A 19,553-nucleotide genomic window follows, 5' to 3' on the forward strand; every position below is an offset into this window, starting at 1 on the left:
CAGACAATAACTTGAAAGTCAAGCTGTATATAAAACATAATTTATTAAACTAGTATAATATAGTATTTTTTGAAGGTTTAAAAGGAGTTAAAGCTAATATAAATTATGTAATAATGGACTACTAGTAAATATACAAATTAACCAGCAAAATATATTTATTACACGGTTAACACAATTACCCTATTATACTTTTTTTTATAGAAAAACTTAGTTTGTTTTCTAGGCTAAACAATTTTTTTGCAGTTCAAAAACTTTCCCGGTATTTTAGAATACTTTAGAAATGTAGATGATCTTAACAATTTTAAAATTAAATATATTTGTCAAGTACTTGCAAACCAATAAACACTACTGAAAATAAATCATTATGGAAGTAAATTGCTTATCTTAATTTTTTTTTCATATAATTTTTGTAGCGTTAAGTTTGGTCGTGGTCAGAATAATACTCAACTTTTAATCAGTAAAAAACAACAAAGACTTCACCTAAATAAACCTCACTTATTCACAGAAAGCAAAAATATTTAACTCAATTGTTTTAATGTGAGACAAAATAACAGCATTTTTTTGAAAATATTAAATAAAAAAAATTTTCCAATATTTGGGCTAATCAGGAAAACCTGCTTCAAAAATTTTTAATAAATAGTTTTAGTGAAATTTACTTTGCAATTAGATAAATGTTTTAAAATGTAGCAAGCAACTTCTAGGCTCAACTTTTTTTTTTTAAACTAAGTTTTAAAATATTGCAATACGGTTCTTTAAGTTTTCTGAGTTTTTTTTTGTAAGTTTTTCTGAATTTCTTCTAGGTCTTTTAAATTATAAGTTTTTTTTGTCTAATTTTAGTCTAACATTAAATTTAAGGTATAAAACTGTCTTAATAATATAAAAATACTGAAAAGATATTGTATTCAGGTTTGCCAATTTTATTCCAGGTTTTCAAAATTTCCTCCATGTTTTTAAAATTACACATTTTTGGGTCTATTTCTAGTTTTGAGTCAAGTTCAAGGTAAAAACTGCGTTAAATAGTATAAAACATCGATAAGATTACTGTAAAGCTACTTTTTGTGTTCTTTAATAAAAAAATGTTCGATGATATCGAAGACAAAATTAAATTTATTGATATGTTATAACACTTTTTAATTTAAGACTTTTTGTGTCATATCGAAATCTATCTACTTAAGATGTAAAAATTGTTTAAAATTTCTGTTTTTTGTTTTGAAAATTTCTAAAATTCCAGGTTTTTAAGCCTAAATTGTCAAATTCCTGATTTTTCTAGGATTCTAAGTTTTTTGGCAACCTTGAGTAATGCTACTTTAAATAATTTTGTGTGAATAAAATTCTAAATAATAGTTAAAAAAAATTGTTACTGATAAGTTTTTGGTATCTAATCCAAATTTAATTGTTCAAATGTAAAAAAAAAAAAAATTTAGGTTTTTAAATGATTTTATTCAAAATTTTTTTTTTTATGAAACTTCTCTAAGTCAAGATTATTTTACCTTAATTTGTCAAATTTCTTTTTTTTCAGAATTTAAAGCTTCATGGCAACTCTGTATTTGAAAAAATAGTAATTATAACTGAAAATATTATATAGATAGTAAACCTAGCTTTAGAAAAGAATTTATTGGAATAAGTAATATTATTATTTAGCTATCATTATCTAAATATTATTGAGAATTAAAAATACGTAATTTATTTCATCTTTACATAAAACACAACACATTCACATACAACGTCCTCTAAAAAGCATAATTTATAAAAGAAAAAAGAAAACTAGATCAGGCTTAAAACAAAATTAATACTACATTACAAAAAAGATAAAACTCGGTTCAAAATTTTTTACAAACTTTCCTATTTTCAAATGCAATTGAACGCAAAAGTTCGCGTTTAACTTGTAAAAACGTTGCTTTCAGGTACATACTATTTTAAATATTTTAAACACTAGGTGGAGTCCAAGCTCGTAATTAGTGATGACGTCATAAGTAGCTGTGACATCACGATCTCGTTTTAATCGTCCTCGTTAGATATGAGCTGTTGGGAATTTTTATTGAAAACATAAATGAAACTGAAAAAAATCTTAAATCGTAGATATAGATATGCATAATTAACATTGTTGTTCAATTAAGCACAATCAATTTTACACATTTAAAAGATCATTTAGAAATATTTTATTTTGAAAATTTGTCAGTAGTTTTTCAATAAACAACAGCATAAATTATATCGACAGCATTAAAATTTTCTCTTTTATCAACGCTTAAAACATAGGGATGCTACTAATTTTAAATATTTTTTAGTTTCTACCCAATTCTAGTTACCATACACCAACTTACATAATTTACAGTTAAATTTCTCACCAAATTATACTCAAAAAAATATTTTTTTAGCGTTTTTTTACACACAAACTTTTAAAGACTCCTTATTGACTTACTTTTTTACATTTTTTTAACTTTGTTCATTAAACAGTTTTTTCAGAGCTATCAATCTAACCACACTGTTGCGAGAAGTCTAACTTAAAAGAAAAATTTTCTTTCTTAATTTTCTATCACAAACAAAAACTTTTTCAACGGCGTCTTTGAGGGAAAACCCAACTGGTTTCGTTTTAAAACAAAACAAATTTTTGAAAACAAAACCCGCGGAACCAACTGATCAACGAAAATTTGAGTGAGAGATAAACCAACCTGCTTCACGGTGTCCTTCAGAAACTGCTTCTTCTCGGTGAGCGGGTCGTGGGGGTACTTGGCGTAGATCTGCTTCAGGATGTCCTTCATCGTCGTCGTTTCCAGGTTCACCTCCTGCAACAGCGCCCTGCAGTCCAGCTCCAGCTGCTCCTCCTGTGTTCAGTGGTTCATGTAAGAAGGAAATGCTTCGAACGTGTTAAGAGACAACATTCTGGTTTTAAAAAAATGCACCTCCCATTGAGCTGGTAGTTGTTTTTTGTTTCGATATATTTTACGCTTTTTATGGCCACGGGTTTAGATTTAAAAAATTTGGCTGAAATGGATTAGGCATAGGGGCTAAAATGTCATTTATGTCCAACTGTATTGTTACTGTTTGCCAGTTCATGAATAAAACTGATGAATAAATTATTACAGTACTACTGCAGCCGACCCATAAAAATCAGTATTTATCTATGTTGCCTTTTTAAAGCTCATAATTATAAGGAAAAATTAAAAGTTGAACATTTTAAATAAAAATATTGTCATTTTGTTCATATTTAAATATTAAAAACTAATTACAGCATTAACTTTGAAATTGAGAATAAAAAACTAACTTAAGTTTTGATAACTGTTGTAATCTAGTATTTTATGGATAACAATAAGACATCTTAAAAGTTTTAAAGAAAAAAATTAATCTCAAACTTATTTATTTAAAATTTCTACTACTAGATTGGAACATGTACATTATAATTTAACTTTTAATTCTATCAACTAAAATTATCAATTTTAGTACTAAACCAAAAGAATCGTAAAATATATAGATTTTTAATTTATTTATGCTCATTTATTCAAAAAAAAATTGTTTAGCTTGAAAGAAGTTTAAAAGAAAAAAATTAAAAAACTGTTTTTACTGTTTTTATTTTACTTTAGAAAACTTTCAAAATTAAGATTTGGTTACAAATGAAACATCATATTTTTTATATTTTCAACAAACAAACTGAGGGGTTTTTCGGTTTGGGTTCCTTGGACTTCCTCTTTGTTGACTTCGGTGCTGAAAAATTTCATTGTTTACAGCAAATATTTTGTTGTTTTATTACAGCAACTATTAAACACATTTTTAACTTATCCAAATCAAAATTAAAAGAATACTTTTAAGATAAGCTTAAATATTAATAAATAAAAAATATAAAGAGCAACTGTATTTAATTTAACAGATATAAATTTTACACGTTTTTTATTTTTTCATTAACACAACATAGAAATAGTATAATCTAACACATCTAACCATATTTACTACATCGACTATATTTTTTAACTATTCAAGTTACAACAACAAGTAGTTTTAAATGTTATTAATAACTAATTGGCTAACTTGGAGTTATTTTAACTTTAGCGACTGGTGTTTTTTTCTTTGGTGCACTCTTCGGAGTTTGCTGAAAACGTAAAAAATATTTCTTTATCTGTTACTTTTTCATTTCTCATTTATATTTCTTACAAAATCCATCATTTAAATAACTTACAAGTAAGATAGCGACTTTTCTATAAACTTTTTAGGTTTGGATGCTGATTTACAGTTTTGAAAACGTAGCAGGAAAAAAATTAAAACATAATAATTACTTTTGTTTTCATTGCAGAATTGTAGCTCTAAAAAACAGGAAAAACTTGACTATCAATCAACAAATTAAAACTTTAACATGCCCACAAAAAACAACTAAAAAATTTAATTTAGTTAAACTGGAAACACAAAAAATATAATTAAAAAATAATTTTTCACTAAATTCACTTAAAAAATAAACTGTTATCATAACCTTTATACTGATAATACTTGGTTAGAAAAACATAAGTATGCGTGAACAATAGAAGTTTTATTAAATAAAAACAACAGATACATTTTTGCTTTGTTTTCAATTTTTTAATTATAAACTAAAGTTTGAACTTCTTTTTAGTTTTATTTAGTTTGGTTAAAACAATTTCACTAAACTAAATACCATGTTTGTCGATAATGTTATTTTGATCCTTTTGATGTCTAAATCAATTTTTAAGATACTTTTCAAAAAAATTAAATATCTGTTCACGGTCAAAAACAACATACAAATAATAGTTATTAAACCAATCAAATTGAGCGTTCGTGACTCGCATGTTGAAACTTTCCGATACATAACACTTTTTAACTTACTGTTTTTTTGGCGGGGGTTTTTTTAGCAACAAGGGTTTTCTTAGCGGTGGCTTTTGAAGCAGAGCTCGGAGTTTTAGGTTGCTGTTTGATTGGTAAATAAAAATTACAAAAAAACGCAAAAACCACATGCAAACATTTCAACTTTTAACTAAAAATATTCACACGCTTTACATGCAAGTTTTTGATAGCTTAAAAATATTTTTTATCAAATTAAATTTATTCAGATATAGCAAATACATTTCATAAAAAATTGAAAAGAATTTTAAAAACTCACTCAATTTTTTTTTAATATTTATTAAGTTTATAATATATGCAAAAAAGTGTTAGTAAAACTTCTAAGTTAATTTGATTTTTTCATGTAACAAATAAAAAAAATTAAGGCTTTAAGAAAGAATTTTAGTCTTTATTTATCGTGTAGCTATTCTTTTTAACCATACTACAAGCACAGGGATTAAAAAAAATTGATACAATTAAAAAACAAAAGCCAAAGCAAAACAGTTCTCAAACAAAATATTCCATTAATTTTGAGCATTTTTCAAACAATTATTGCTTCAAACGAAATTTGTCTCACCTTTTTTTTCGGCTCCGGCTGCTCCGCAACACTTTTCTGAAACATTTTTAACGTTGACCTATTTTGCTCTAACTAAAAAATAAAAAAGAGAAAAATATGTTTGAGCAAAAAGAACAAAACACCTGCGTTGATAAAAATATGCCGATTAATTTTTTTCTTAGTGATTTGCTAAAAATTTAGAAAAAATGTGTGTATTGAATAAAAGTAATTAAATATGTAGTTCCAAATAAAAACATGTAAGAAAAATTATATACACACATACTGTATATATTAATTAATATTATATAAATTTTTTAATTAATTATATATACATTAATACACTAGTCTAACTTCTTTACTATAACTGAAAAGGTTATTACAAAAAAAAATTAATCTAATACAACTTGTAAAGATGTTATTATAAAAAAAATAACAATTTAAACCATAAACAATTACTTTTATATTGCCTTTTTTTTACATAACTAAGACAATTACTAAATAACAACTTAATGACACTAAAAAATACAACTAAATTAAGAGTTAAGATTTAAATGCTTGATGAAAATTAAACTATTTTTGTATGTATACAGATAAATATAGCATAACTATTTTTTCTGAAATTTTTTATTGTACTATTACTCACTCTTTTTTTCATAACTTTTGTTTTTGATGTAGTCTGAAAATAAAAAATTATTAACTTTATAGTTAATTATTTTTTTAGCATTATTTGTAAAGGTAATGGTAAATATGTTACTTGACTAAATAAAAAAAGCATGTAAAGTTTTAAAAGCTTATAAAGATAATGAAATTATGTTTTATAATAATAACTTAACATTTGCTAAACAATTTGGTATAAAAAATAAAAACTGTTAGATTCAATATAATTCAGTTATTATTTAAATTTCTAGAATAAAAAAGTTTTATTTTATTCTATTATCTTTCTCAGTAAAGTACAACTTGATTTGATTTTATTTATCATATTAGTTGAAACTACTGTAAAACAACTTATTAGAGTATTACAAATTTAATTATGATAACTACAAAAAAATGTTTTCTTAAATCAGAAACCATTTAAATACAAAAACAAGTATTTTAAGACAAAATATGTAAGCATACAATTAAAACTTCTCGGCTGTAAATCAAGTACGTGTACTAAAAATCAAAAAGTTTCAGTTTATATACAAATGCAACTGTAAAATTTGAAAATTTTTATTTAAAAAAGTTTTAACTACTTAACCAAGTTTTTATAAGTTTTGCAGAAAAATAAAGTAAAACATATATTTAAGAAAAACTTAGTTATCAAAAATCATTTTACCAACTAAATTTTCAATTTAAGCACTCGATAATTTATGAAAATAATATTTTTACTTTAAAAAATTCAAAAAAATTACGTTATTTTTTACAGTTGAAGGTTTAGGAGTCGTCGGCTTGGAGTTTACTTTTTTTGCTTTTTCCTGGTTGTTTGGTGTCTACAATAAATTTAATGACAAAAACACAAACAAAATATTTACGAACAAGACACAAAAAATTGTTGTATATTTTATCATGTTAATGAGTACGTAGAAATAAATTAACATAAATATCACAAACAAATATAATAATTCAAGTGTAAGTGCAATAAAATCCAAGAAAAAAGTTAAAAAATAATATTCTCATAAATCTGAGCAATTTAGATTGTTAATAAAAAACTTATTGTTTAATTTAGCAGCATTTTTTAAATGGATTATACAAACTATTACATTTAATAGGTTTAATACTTAACTTAAAAAATTACTACGTAAAAAAACAAAGAGAATTTAAAATACTCTAAGTTGAAGTTCAAAAAGTGAATATAAACTTTTAATAAACATTTTTTCAAAGTAGGCACACAACTTTTAAGTTATTATTTTGTTATCCATTAAAATTCCAAAAAAAATAATATTAATAAAGTAATTTAAATAAACTTATACCAAAATGTTATTAAAACCTTTTTATTGCTTCCAGCTGATTTCGCAGGAGTAGGTTTCTGTTTTAATTATTTAAATTAAACAAAATATAAAATTCATTTTTTGTCGATTAAGACAAACTTTTTTTTTTGGGAAGTTTTAATAAGGCAAATGTATATAACTAGCTATAAAATTAACTTCTTTACATGTGTACTAGGGTGCTTATTTTTACAGCTACTTTTGATTTTGTGGCTGGAATAATTTTACGTTTCGGAATTATCATAAACAGGATTGCTACAGATCAAGCTAAGAAAAAATGACTGACTTTTCCTGACTTTTAATTAAAATTTTCTTGATTTTTCTAAATCTAAACTCTAAAGTTAAACTTATTCTAAAATACACAATCAAACACTTGAAATTATATAAATCTTCCAATCTTATTTTTATACAGGTTTAAACAACAGTTTTTTTTTTGATGAATTCAATCATCTAACTTCCATTACATCACTTGAACCATCTGTATATGATTGATGTATTTGCAACAAACAGCTCTATCAGCAAAATACTTGTATTTTCTAAATTGATAGTTCTAGTTTGTATTCATACATACAAACTCTTCTTCTGGATGTAATAGTTTCTCATTTCATACTGTTTTCAAGCAGAGCTTTGTTAATACTTAATGTAGTTCGACCTCAGCCTGGTCATTATGCAACACAAATAATGGTTGCAACATCTTTCCGAGAGAAGATTTGGCGAAAATTTTAATGTTTCAAAATAGAACTGGTCCAAACAATCTTCCTTTTGCTTGAAGCTCTTGAACTTTATTGCATTCATTGGACAATTTACTAAAGTTCTAAATTGTTCAATGCTAGTATTACCTTCAGAGTTGGAGCACATTTTTACTATGTTAAGGAGTGCACAATGTTGGCAAAACGCTTAACAACAATTGTGACTCCTAATTTTTCAAGGCCATGCGGATTTAGGCATGACATATTTTTTACAAATGTACTTCCATAAGTCATTCTGCTCCGGAGATTTTCAACCGCTTTTATAACAAATAATCTACATTCTTTGTTGAATTTAAGACCTTTTGTTCCTCAAATAGATCCTTTTTCCTCAAATTTGCAAGCAAATTGGTTGCAGCACAACTAAGATCAAGGGCCGGTTTTAGGGAAGCTTGATCATTTAATTCAACCTTGAATAACTGGTTAAGCTGAGGTTCGTAAATATCACGTCTTTCATAATGATGCACAGCAATTTAATTACCAAGCACGAAATGTCCTCATGCATAAAGGCAACAACAGGCTGGGTACTCTGGCACAATGTCAAAAAAGGCTGCATAAGAGATATCACATAACTAAAGAAATGCAAGAAAACTTTTGAGTATATATCACAGTTTCACTATGGAAGTGTCCTTGCCACAGATCATCAATACTAAAGAGCATAAAAAAACTGCTTGTTCAAGTAGGGTAGTTGTACAATATGTTAATAGAAAAATTTTGCAGTTTTACAAAGGATATTTTATTAATCTATACATTACCAGATGAAGGCATTGGAAATTAAACAATTTTGTAAATTTCTAGGAAAATTTTGCAATTTTAGTCTGACTTTAAAGGATTTTTAATTAATTTTTTACTATTTGAAGGCTTTGGAAAATAAGGAATTTTGTAAATTAATCTGACCTTTTTTTTTTCAATTTTGTCAAATTTCCTGACTATTCCTGACTTTTTTTCAAAAACCCCCATTTTATTCTGACTTTTCCTATTTTTTTTTATTTTTTTTTTTATTTTTCTTGACTTTTCCTGATTTCTTGACTTTTCCTAATCGTGTGGCAACCCTGCATAAAACACCCTGTACAAAACTTTAGATGAATTGAAGAAACTTTCACCTTGGATCCAACCGATTTTTAAAAAACCCCCCCAAAGCAAAATGTTGGGATCCTAAAAATGCAGCCTTGGAGCTTAAGTTGAATTTTTTTTTATGTGGCCAATTATCACACACACGATTTTGAAGAATTTAAAACGTTTTAAAGAAAGTTTCATGGTGGCGCTTCTTGTTTTTTGAAAAAAGTAACTGGAAATTCAAGAAAACTTACAAATAGTGATAAAAATTAAATAAATTCAAGAAATGCCACCATAAAAATTTCTTTAAATCGTTTTAAATTGTTCACAATGTGTTTAGCTGATACACATTAAAAAAAAATTCAGCTTAAAACTCTAAGGCTGCATTTTTTGGATCCCAACATTTTGCTTTGGGGTGGTTTTCAAAAAATCAATTGGAGCCAAGGTGAAAGTTTCTTCAAATTATCTAAAATTTCGCCCAGGGTGTTTTATGAAATTTCCGAAACGTAAATTTTTTTCCAACTGGAAAATCAAAAGTAGCTGTAAAAATAAGCACCCTATTATATTTATTATTTATGAAATACATCAGGTTATTTTTTTCTAGTTATTAGAATAGAAGTTCTAAAGTGTTTTTGATTATATATTTGACCTACTCTATGGCTTAATAAAAGTTTCCTTCAATAGCGTTTAATTTTTCTACTTTTAACTAAATTTTAAGATACAGATTTGTTATCGTAGTAGTACGGCGACAAAATTGTTTTATTAAATTATAGTTTTGTTAATATTCATTGACTAATAATCTTTATTCAAACTTACCAATTTTTTGGCTGGAGTTTTTGTTGTTGAAGTGCTCTGTGAATCAAAATTAATTATTTCAAAGTTTGATAAAAACTATAAAAACTTGCAAATATATCAATTTTGAAAAATGCTATAAATCCAAGTTCTCTACTATTCTTATTTCAAAGTAATTAATTAATACTTCCGCTATAAATTATTGATAACTTATAACAATTTTAGCTTATGTTAATGATTTTTTTTCATCATATAAAACTCACCTTCCTTTTTGTAGCTGATTTTTTAGGACTTTTCTTGGGAGTCTTTTTAGCTTTAGGGTCCTGCAGTATTAAAACAGTTGATTAAATAAAAAGTTAAATCTAAAAATTTTCTAAGCTAGTTATTTTTGATTATTTGGTGTACATAAACTACGGGAAATTTAAACATTTATATATATAACTGATAAAAACAGTTTTAACATTTTTAAATTAATTCTAATAACTATTATTTAAACCTTTCCACATGGTTGACGGCACATTAAGGTATATATCATAAATAGAAAAACAACTTTATTTCTAGTATCAATTCTAATAACTACTATTTAAACCTTTCCACTGGGTTCAGGACACATCAACCATGTCATCAACCCTCCAATCATGTCATCCTTTTTACCTGAAAATTAAATATATATATATACAAAAATGCTTGGTATAAAAAATTGAAATTCAACTACTCAGTTTACTTTTACATATTTTCTAACCTTTAGCTTTTTGAACGTCGAACAACTCGATGACCCATTTCAAGTTCGCGGTGGTGTACCTGGAATGTAATAGTATAATTATTTGTTGTGAAAAAAATATATTGCGCCTGGAAGCAATGAAAAAACTATCTCCGACTGACAACTGTAATACCAATCGTCTTTAGTTATTAAAATTATGCAGATAATTATAAAAATTATTTTTAATGTTTTTAACAATGAGCAAGGAGATAACTCAATTATTTTAAATGAAGAAATAATTAAATAGAAAATAACAGGTAAACTCGTTTACTTATTTTTGCATAAAATTTCAATTCTGTTTCAAAACAAACTTTGAAACCTACTCACTTAACAAACTCAACTAAAAACAGTACTTTAACTCTTCAAGCTTAAAAATTGTAAGTTGCAGCAGCTCATTTGAGTTAGTTATGAAATTTACCAAAATCATTCTAATAAAATACATTCAAGTAGGAAGGTTTTTAAACGTATTTATATACCATTTGCAACTTATTATTAATAGATTATTCATTTTGTTATATATTTTATTACACTAAGCTTTTCAAAACTATACGAGTTTCATTCTCAAGTGACAAGTGTTAATGAAATTTTTTAAAATTTTTGGTTTGTAAACAGCTTAAAAAATAACTTTAAATTGTGATGTATGAATAAATTAAAATAAATACAAAGCTTAGAGACTTCGAAAGTAAAAATAAAGTAAAGATGTGTTTGTTAGTAAATTGTTAATTATTTAGTTTTTCAATTTAATGCTATTTGCTTATTTAAATTAGGTCGCTCTTCCTCAATCAATATTGATTCCAGGCTGTAGAGTTCGCTTTGTTTACATCGTTTCAAAGCTTTGTGTAATAAAATATAAAACAAAATGTTAAATCTATTAATAATAAGTTGCAAATGGTATATAAAATACATTTAAACTTTAGCCTTAAGTAATAAGAGCCGGAAAATGAAGAATTTAAAGAGTGATTGAGAGCAAATACAAGCAACAAATAATAATTATAGTTGTGTAACTAATCAAAATGACTCACATATTTAAATTGGAATATTTAAGTTTTTAGAATTAATGTTGAAATTAGCATAAGTATTTCAAAAGATAGGTTTATTTAAGTCTGAAATTATCCGTATTTTCCGATATGATCAAAAATTTCAAAAAATGTATTTGGACAAATGAGTAAAAATTATATATAAACAAATTGAAAACAGTCAATTTGAAATAACTGTTTTCTTTAGCAAAATTGATAAAACTTAAAAAAGCATTATACACATAAATATCTAAATATTAATATTAAACATATAAACTGAACCAACTTTTCAAGGGCGACTTTCTTCAACTTGTAAGGTTTCGATCCCTCTTCAAAAGCAAATCCGTTAAACAACCTAATATTAGCCTTCACTTTGTTCACGTTCTGTAAGTTTGTTTAATAAAAATATATATCATTGTTTATTTAACTAACTATTATTAAATAAATTTATTGAGTTTTTGCGTTATTTATTAAGTAGTAGAATACTACGTATACCTAGACATACAGAAACAGATAAAAACAATCTAGGAAATACTTTGTAAGTGAAATGTTGTTTTTACAGATGAAATGTGCCCGAGGACACTATTAATGTTCCTCACCGTATGGGGCAGTGGTCAGTACAAGAAACCCAATAAAAACTGATAGGTTCAAGGTAAGAGATAGCTTTTGGAAGACAAGCCCATGTTTATTAAATTTCGATTGTAAAAAAATCATATAAAATATCAGCTACCGAAAATAGAAATGTACATAAAAATTTTCAAATTTAATTTACGCATAAATTTGCAGAGTTAAAAAGGATCAGTTGCTCAAGTCGCCCGTCAACGGCGTACTTTGGTACAAGTTATCGTGCACAAAAGTATTTTGATAAAAAAACCATAGATAACCGACTTTTTTTATTTCTATGCTTTTAATACACCTTTATACCAAGTCAACCTTTATTTGTTTTTATTAACCATCATTCTGATTATTTAAGTTAAACACTATAAAATGTTTGTAATGTGCTAGAATAAATAATATGAAGAATAGTATTTTCGTTTATAACAATAATTAATCAAGCAATTGTAATTATCTAACTTAACTAGATTATAATTTGGTAGAATTTGAACTAACGTTTAAGCTCTGTTTAACATTACAAGTTTACAAATATAAATTTTCTGTAGTATTTCAGAAGTAATACAATAAAAAACTTAAACTTCAAGTCTGACTTGAGTAGTTGAAGAAGTGTGTTTGGAATAATTGTAATTTAGTCAGATAAACAAGAAATGTATTTTTAGGCTATGCTTACTTAAAAGATAGAATATATATGCGGCATACATATTTTTTTCTTAAGTTTGCAGGCTTATTCCGAGTTTGAAAAAATTGAAACCATAAAAAATAATCTCAATAATACTGAATGAAAATTAAATGCACTTCAGCATTAAAGATAATTCTATTAATTAAATATCAGTTGTAAAATATATTATTCTACTATAAAATCATTGGAAAGATGATTCGTTTGCAAATGAAAGCAACTAACAATTGCTAAACTAAAAACAGGGACGGTGTTGATATGGTAAAAAGCAAAAATTTCAAAAGTGACAAAAAGATAGCAAATACAAGTTTTTTTTAAGTTTTAATTACTTACAGATTTACTTATTTTATCAACAAAAAAATCGAAAATTCACAGCCTAAAAACTACATAGCAATAAAAGCTTCAATTAATCTATCATTTATACAAAATTTACACAAAAGACTAAGCAAACCTCGGCAGGCTGCGAGTATAGAAACTTGTGGATGGTCTTAAGATCCGCGACCACATTCTTCTGTAAGTTGTGCTCGACCATGGGGTGGTCTGCTAACACGACTCCACTCCTGGTAAAAATACTTTGATTATTAAACAGATGAAGTAAATAAAGTTACTGTTAGGTTCAACTGAGGTCATATAAATAAATAAATGAATGCTATAAACAATTGTAAAAAACAATATTAAAATTATTTAATTTAATCATGAAAGTTACCCTTCAGGTATTTCCACGTTTTTCTTGGGAGTTGTTGCGGGCGTGTAGTCGGATGGCATGTATTTTTTTGATTTTTTTCTTTCCCTTTTGCCATCTAAAATTTCCACCGGTGCCTCTAAACTTCCCACTAAAGTAACAAATATTAGTAAGACATAACACGTTATACTATTGAACTTAAACAATTAAACAACTGCATAGTAATTTAAACTATATTTTTGTTCATGTGTAGTTTTATTTTAAAATTCTAATCTGTCACCAGTGACTCAACAAAAACTATTGAGATTAAAATAAACAATTAAAGTATTCATTAATAAATAGAAACCAACATGGAAGCTCCTCATCGGAAGAATCTTCATCTTCCCCCTCTTCATCCTCCTCATCTTCCACTTGAGTACCTTCAGTTTGCCCCTCCTCTTCATCTCCCTCATTCTCCTGAGCTTCTTCAGTTTGCCCCTCCTCTTCATCTCCCTCATTCTCCTGAGCTTCTTCAGTTTGCTCCTCCTCCTCATCTCCCTCATTCTCCTGAGCTTCTTCAATTTGCTCCTCATTTTTATCCTCCGGTCCTTCAGCTTGATCTTCCGCCACCTCCTCTTCTTTTTTACTCACCTCATCTTCTTTATCCTCGCTCTTCGCATCTTCTACTTCTTTTTTATCATCTTCCGCCTTCTCAGATCCTTCTGTTGCCTTCACTTCTCCTGCCGACTGGTCTTTTACTTCGGCCTCAGGCTCATTTATTTCTTCTGCTGCTTCCGAGGGTTCTTCTTCTTTTGTGGGAGTTGGCTGTTGTTTCAGAAGAAAAGAATTTCAGTAAATTATTATTATTAATTTATTTATTTTTTAGTTCTTATAGTTTGAATAAACTGCCTCACTGTTTAAGGCTTTTTTGTAACATTTTTTACGATAGTAACTTAGTTAACAGTTGTTTTCCTTAAATCAGTAAAAATCTACCTCCTTTTATGATTTTTGAGCAGTTGTTTTACAACTTTTTTTAGTCTAACCTTAGATAAAATACAAACAACTTGTAGGAAATAGAATTTCTTACTTTTAGCAAATTTTGTTAAAATATTTCTTTTTTAATTTGGTGGCTTTTTTTTTCTCATTTGAAGTTGTTAGCAATGTTAAAAAGAACATTTCCTAAAGACTTTAAGTAAATTGCTTGAAAATATAGGAAAATATAGACTTAAAACAGGGCATAAAAATTATATTTTTCTTAATTTTGTATTACCATTTAAAAAACTGATATTATTCCAAAATTAATAAAACAATTTAACAATAAAAATTATCTTATAGTACACACTAGGGGCGTAGCATGGGGAGGGACACTGGTACATATGTGCCTCCTAAAAAAAGAAGAAAAGAAGAAAAAAGTATAGATTGTATTATCTTTACTCCGTAAGTATTAAATATCCCTGCTTAACTTGTTTATTCAACTATGTATATGTAGTTTTCTGAAAATAAACAATTTTTTTGAATACCAAATTTACATAGTCGGTGCGCAGAAACAATTGTGTACCGGTTTTGATGCAAAACGCCATAAGGAAGTTTTTATAAATTCATAAACTCCATATTAATTAAGATTCAAAAAGTGTGCAGTGCTGTTTGTGCACCGTGGTATTAACAGTTATGATAGATTATTTTACAAGGAAATATACCAACATTTTGTACACATACCATCAAGCTAAACCTATCCTATGATTATTTGATTCAACAATAAACAAATTTTTATAAAAAAGTAATATACAACTATTAATAAAATAAGAATGAACTTAAAGAGAAAACAAATATATACAGGGAAGCCACTGATTTTCCAATTTTCTTCCAGGTTTTTAAATACACACTTATGGGTCTATTTATAGTGAGTTAAGTCAAAGGTAAGAGAAACTGTGTTTAATAATATAAAAACATTGAAAAGATACTGTAAAGCTACTTTAAATATGTTTTTTAATAAAAACAATTTTTGATGATGAAATTTTTTTTTTATCTATATAACAGATTTTTTGAGTCAAATTGAAATTTTACTACTAAACATGTGAGAATTAATATAATTCCAGGTTTTTTTAGTTATTTTTGTTTTAAATTCCAGGTTTTTCCAGGTTTTTTTCAAAATTTCTCAAATTCCAGGTTTTTCAAGGTTTTTCCAGGTTTTCAGGTAAAGTGGCAACCCTGTATATAATAATTTATAAAATAAATAAAAAACATAAAAGAAATTAAAAATAATAACTAAATATTACAACTTAAATAATAAATCGGCAGTGCATACTGTAAATACAGTATTAACCTCACTATACAAAAAGACTAAGTTTAAGTTTGGTAAAAGTAGTTTTTATTAACTTTAAAAAGGGAACAAACCAAAAATTGTAATTGTACCAACCAGTAGAGTTAAAAAGTTCATCAATTTTTGTTGCAAATTAGTCTACTAGTTTTTTCACCTTTTTTTTTAATATTCCTAAGACTCTTAATTCCTATTAGTTAGTTTATTTTTATTTAATAGATTTTTTTTTAAGTTTTAACACTTTATAGGTTGCTAGAGGGTGATTTTAGTAAGTTTGAATTGAAATTTTTAAAGTATTCAGAAAACTGTATCAGAAACTTTTATAAAACTGGTTAGATCTCAGGATAGCCACACACTCATAATTCTCAGTACAACTCAGGATATTTTAAGTTTTCTTTTAAACTCAAGCTGACTTAGGATAGTTTAATTTTATATAATAAACTAAGATAGTATTAACATTTCTTTTATTTCAGGACACTTTTTTATAGATTTTGAATGAGATTAAGTTGCATTTTTTGTTGTTTTAAAACCAATTTTGTTATAGAACTTTTTTATTACTTTGGAAAAACAAAGCAAATTTTTTGGGGTCAATTTTCTCAGAAATTTAAAAAATCATTAAAAATATATCTTCTCCTTCATTTTTTGAGCTAAAGACCTCAAATTTTTAGGAAACGTTCCTTACATAGTTTAAAAGACTTTGAATTTTGGAATTTTAAAAATAATAAAAAATAAAAATTTCAGATTAAAAAACAAAAAATAGGTTGTTATTTATAATAAAAATTTTATTTTTCAAAATTAAAAAAATTCCTGCATTCCATCTTTTTAAAATTTGATAATACATTTTCAGAGAAAATTTGAAGAAGATTGCTTAAAAATTAAGGAGGAGTTGGATTTTTAGTTACAGTCTTTTTTGCGTTTTTAATTTGTGCCTTCCATTAGGAACCTATTGAGGTCACCAACTTTGATTGCTCATATCTCAAAATTTACTTTAAACTTTTTCAAGCGGTTAAAAATGTCTGATAGATCAGATAAAACTCTATAAAATAAGATTGTAAAAATCAAGGTGGACCTCCCCCTTATGCCCTTAATGATACTGTTTATGCATTATTTAATGATGCATCAAGTATAGCTTATGGAGCATTTAAGTCAAAACTTGAGGGAAAGACTCCAAACTTAATTATTATTATGACTATTACTAGTGAACAGTTATCACTATTTCTATTTTTTAATTATTAGTTATATCTTTTAACTGTTTTCGATTTATTGTTTAAACCATCAATTCCCATTTATGTCTGCAGATTTCAAAAATATTATTCTCTTAAGCTTAACTTATTTGTTACATTTGTTCAATTTTAATTTAATTTGAAAGAGATAAACAATGTATTTTCAAGTGTGGTAATTTACTACATTATTTTGTTTGACCTTTATAACAGAATCAGTCATCTGTTTAGTCTAGTTTTTGTAGGTTAGTATTTCATTTAGTAAGGTTTTAGAAATTTGGTAGCCCAACAATATCTTCAGGTTTAAATTGGAATAAAAAATAATAATTGATAAGTTTAAATTTTATGAATACAAGATTTGATAAACTTTTCTTTCGTTTAATTTTGCTTTTAAATGTTGGTAAAAACTATAAAAAATTTCAAAAGATAGATATTTGACTTAAAAGTTTAAAACAATTGATTAAAAATAGTAGATAATAGATTTTTTATGAGACAGCCATTTTTTGTCTTCCAGATAGCCTTTTCCTTAAGGAACCTATAAAAACTCTCAAAACTTGATTGTTTATGTTTTAAGTTATTTGCAATTAATCAAACAATAACAACCAACTTGTGGCTTAGTTATTTACAAAAAAAAACTAAAAAAATAAATTTTCTCCTATGGCATTAAACAGCTTATTTATACAAAACACAATACAAAATTTCTTTTTTTGAGCTTTTAAATACTAATAACTATTATTTTTATGCATCTTTTAAAATTAAAAAACTTTTAATTACTTAATGTATAATTGAATTAGAACACAATAGTCAAAAGACAAAAATCATATTTTTTAATGATTAAAATAATGATATACTTTAATTATTTGCAGAACAAACTGTAGTTGAAACGTTATTGAAATTTTGATTACTTCATTTTTAATTTCTTTTAATATTTTATTGATCTAATTTTAAGTAACTTAAATAAACTCACTGTTTCAACCGGTTTACTTTCCTCTGTTGCTGTTGACATTGCAAAAAACTCAAAACAAAAACAAAATAAAGCTGCAAAATAAATAGTTATATCTAACATGTAACTTTGAAAATACAAAAAATAAAAGGTAATAATTATACTTTATTTTACCTTGAGCTAAATTTTTTTTTTGTTTTGTTTGTCTTCTCTAATTTTACAATTATTTTATAATTAGTTAGTCAAAAAAATTTCAGAAAAGTTTTTAACAGAAATAGGATAAAAACACATACTATTATATGTTTTGGCTTTAAGAAAACAAATTAAGAGATCTCAACTACTGGAGGAGAAAAAATGAATTTATTCTTTCAAGAATTTATTTTACAAACTAAGTTATGGTCAAAGACCTCTTCAGTGCTCAAATAAATTTAAAAAGACTGTTACATACTTTTTTAGATTTATTTAAGCACTGAAGAGGTCTTTGACCGTAACTTAGTTTGTAAAATAAATTCTTGAAATAATAAATTCATAAAAACACATACATGATATATAAGATTTAAACCACGTTAGAAGTGTTTTATACTTACGTTTATAAGTACATCATGTGATAACATATCTGAGTTGTGTAGAATTTTAACTGGAGTCTATTCAATAATAGTTTGTAGCATGTAATTCAAATTAGAACTGCTTTATAATAAAATTTATAAAATAATTTATAACAGACTAAAGGAGATAATAAAATTAAAACATAAGTAGTTAGTTATATAACTTTAAGTGTAGCAGGAAGGTCCTAATAACTGTAAATGATTAATTATTTTAATATCTATTTTAGTTGATTGTTATTTTCTTATCAACTAAGGGCATAGGGGAGGGGGTAAATCACCTATTTTATAACTTAGTTTTAATTTATTGAGTTTTTAATAAGCTACAAGTTGCTTTTTACAGATTTTAAAAATTCAAAATAATTTTTGAGATATACCTGATCGAATTTGGAGACTATAATAGGCCCCTTAATGTAGGCGCAAACTAAAACCACAGATAACAAGAAATCACTTAAAATCTATATCCTCCTACAATTTTTGAGATTAATACCTCAAACATTCAAGAAATGTTCCTTGCAATATTTTAAGATTTCACTTGGAACAAAATTTTAAAAAATTAATAAATTAAAATTTTATGACAAAAAATAAAAACTGCTTTTTGTTTATTCTTTTTTTAAAACTTTTTTATTTCTTGTAAATTTTTTTCCAACAGAGTTTTATAAATATTGCAAGAAACATTTCCTGAAAGTCTGAGGTAATTATCTCAAAAAACGTAGGATAGGATTTTTAGTAAAGTAGTATTTTTTTGCAGTTTTAGTTTGCGTCTCCCATAAGGAACCTATTGTTGCCTCCGACTTCAACCAGCTATATC

At 25.9% G+C, this 19,553-nt stretch overlaps 1 protein-coding gene across 3 annotated transcripts; it reads right to left on the minus strand.

Moving 5' to 3' along the window:
* Positions 1-1,733: 1,733 nt before the first annotated feature.
* LOC145834342 (uncharacterized) lies at positions 1,734-18,229 on the minus strand. 3 transcript variants are annotated; one of them, XM_082941752.1, is made up of 18 exons: positions 18,165-18,229; positions 14,032-14,485; positions 13,706-13,832; positions 13,451-13,559; positions 11,995-12,092; positions 10,675-10,733; positions 10,522-10,586; positions 10,196-10,255; positions 9,957-9,992; positions 7,341-7,379; positions 6,766-6,843; positions 6,018-6,050; positions 5,396-5,431; positions 4,825-4,905; positions 4,021-4,081; positions 3,647-3,699; positions 2,670-2,822; positions 1,734-2,022 (listed from the first exon to the last, which is right to left on the minus strand). In XM_082941752.1, exons 1-18 carry the CDS (start codon positions 18,201-18,203, stop codon positions 1,999-2,001), a joined length of 1,605 nt encoding a protein of 534 aa, XP_082797878.1. In that variant the 5' UTR covers positions 18,204-18,229; the 3' UTR covers positions 1,734-1,998. The 3 variants fall into 3 exon arrangements, with proteins under 3 accessions (XP_082797878.1, XP_082797879.1, XP_082797880.1); XM_082941753.1 differs by lacking the exon at positions 6,766-6,843; XM_082941754.1 differs by lacking the exon at positions 4,825-4,905.
* Positions 18,230-19,553: the final 1,324 nt, after the last annotated feature.

This window comes from Thalia democratica, chromosome 4 (assembly GCF_965202585.1).
Source record: "Thalia democratica chromosome 4, ktThaDemo2.hap1.1, whole genome shotgun sequence".
Taxonomy (NCBI): domain Eukaryota; kingdom Metazoa; phylum Chordata; class Thaliacea; order Salpida; family Salpidae; genus Thalia; species Thalia democratica.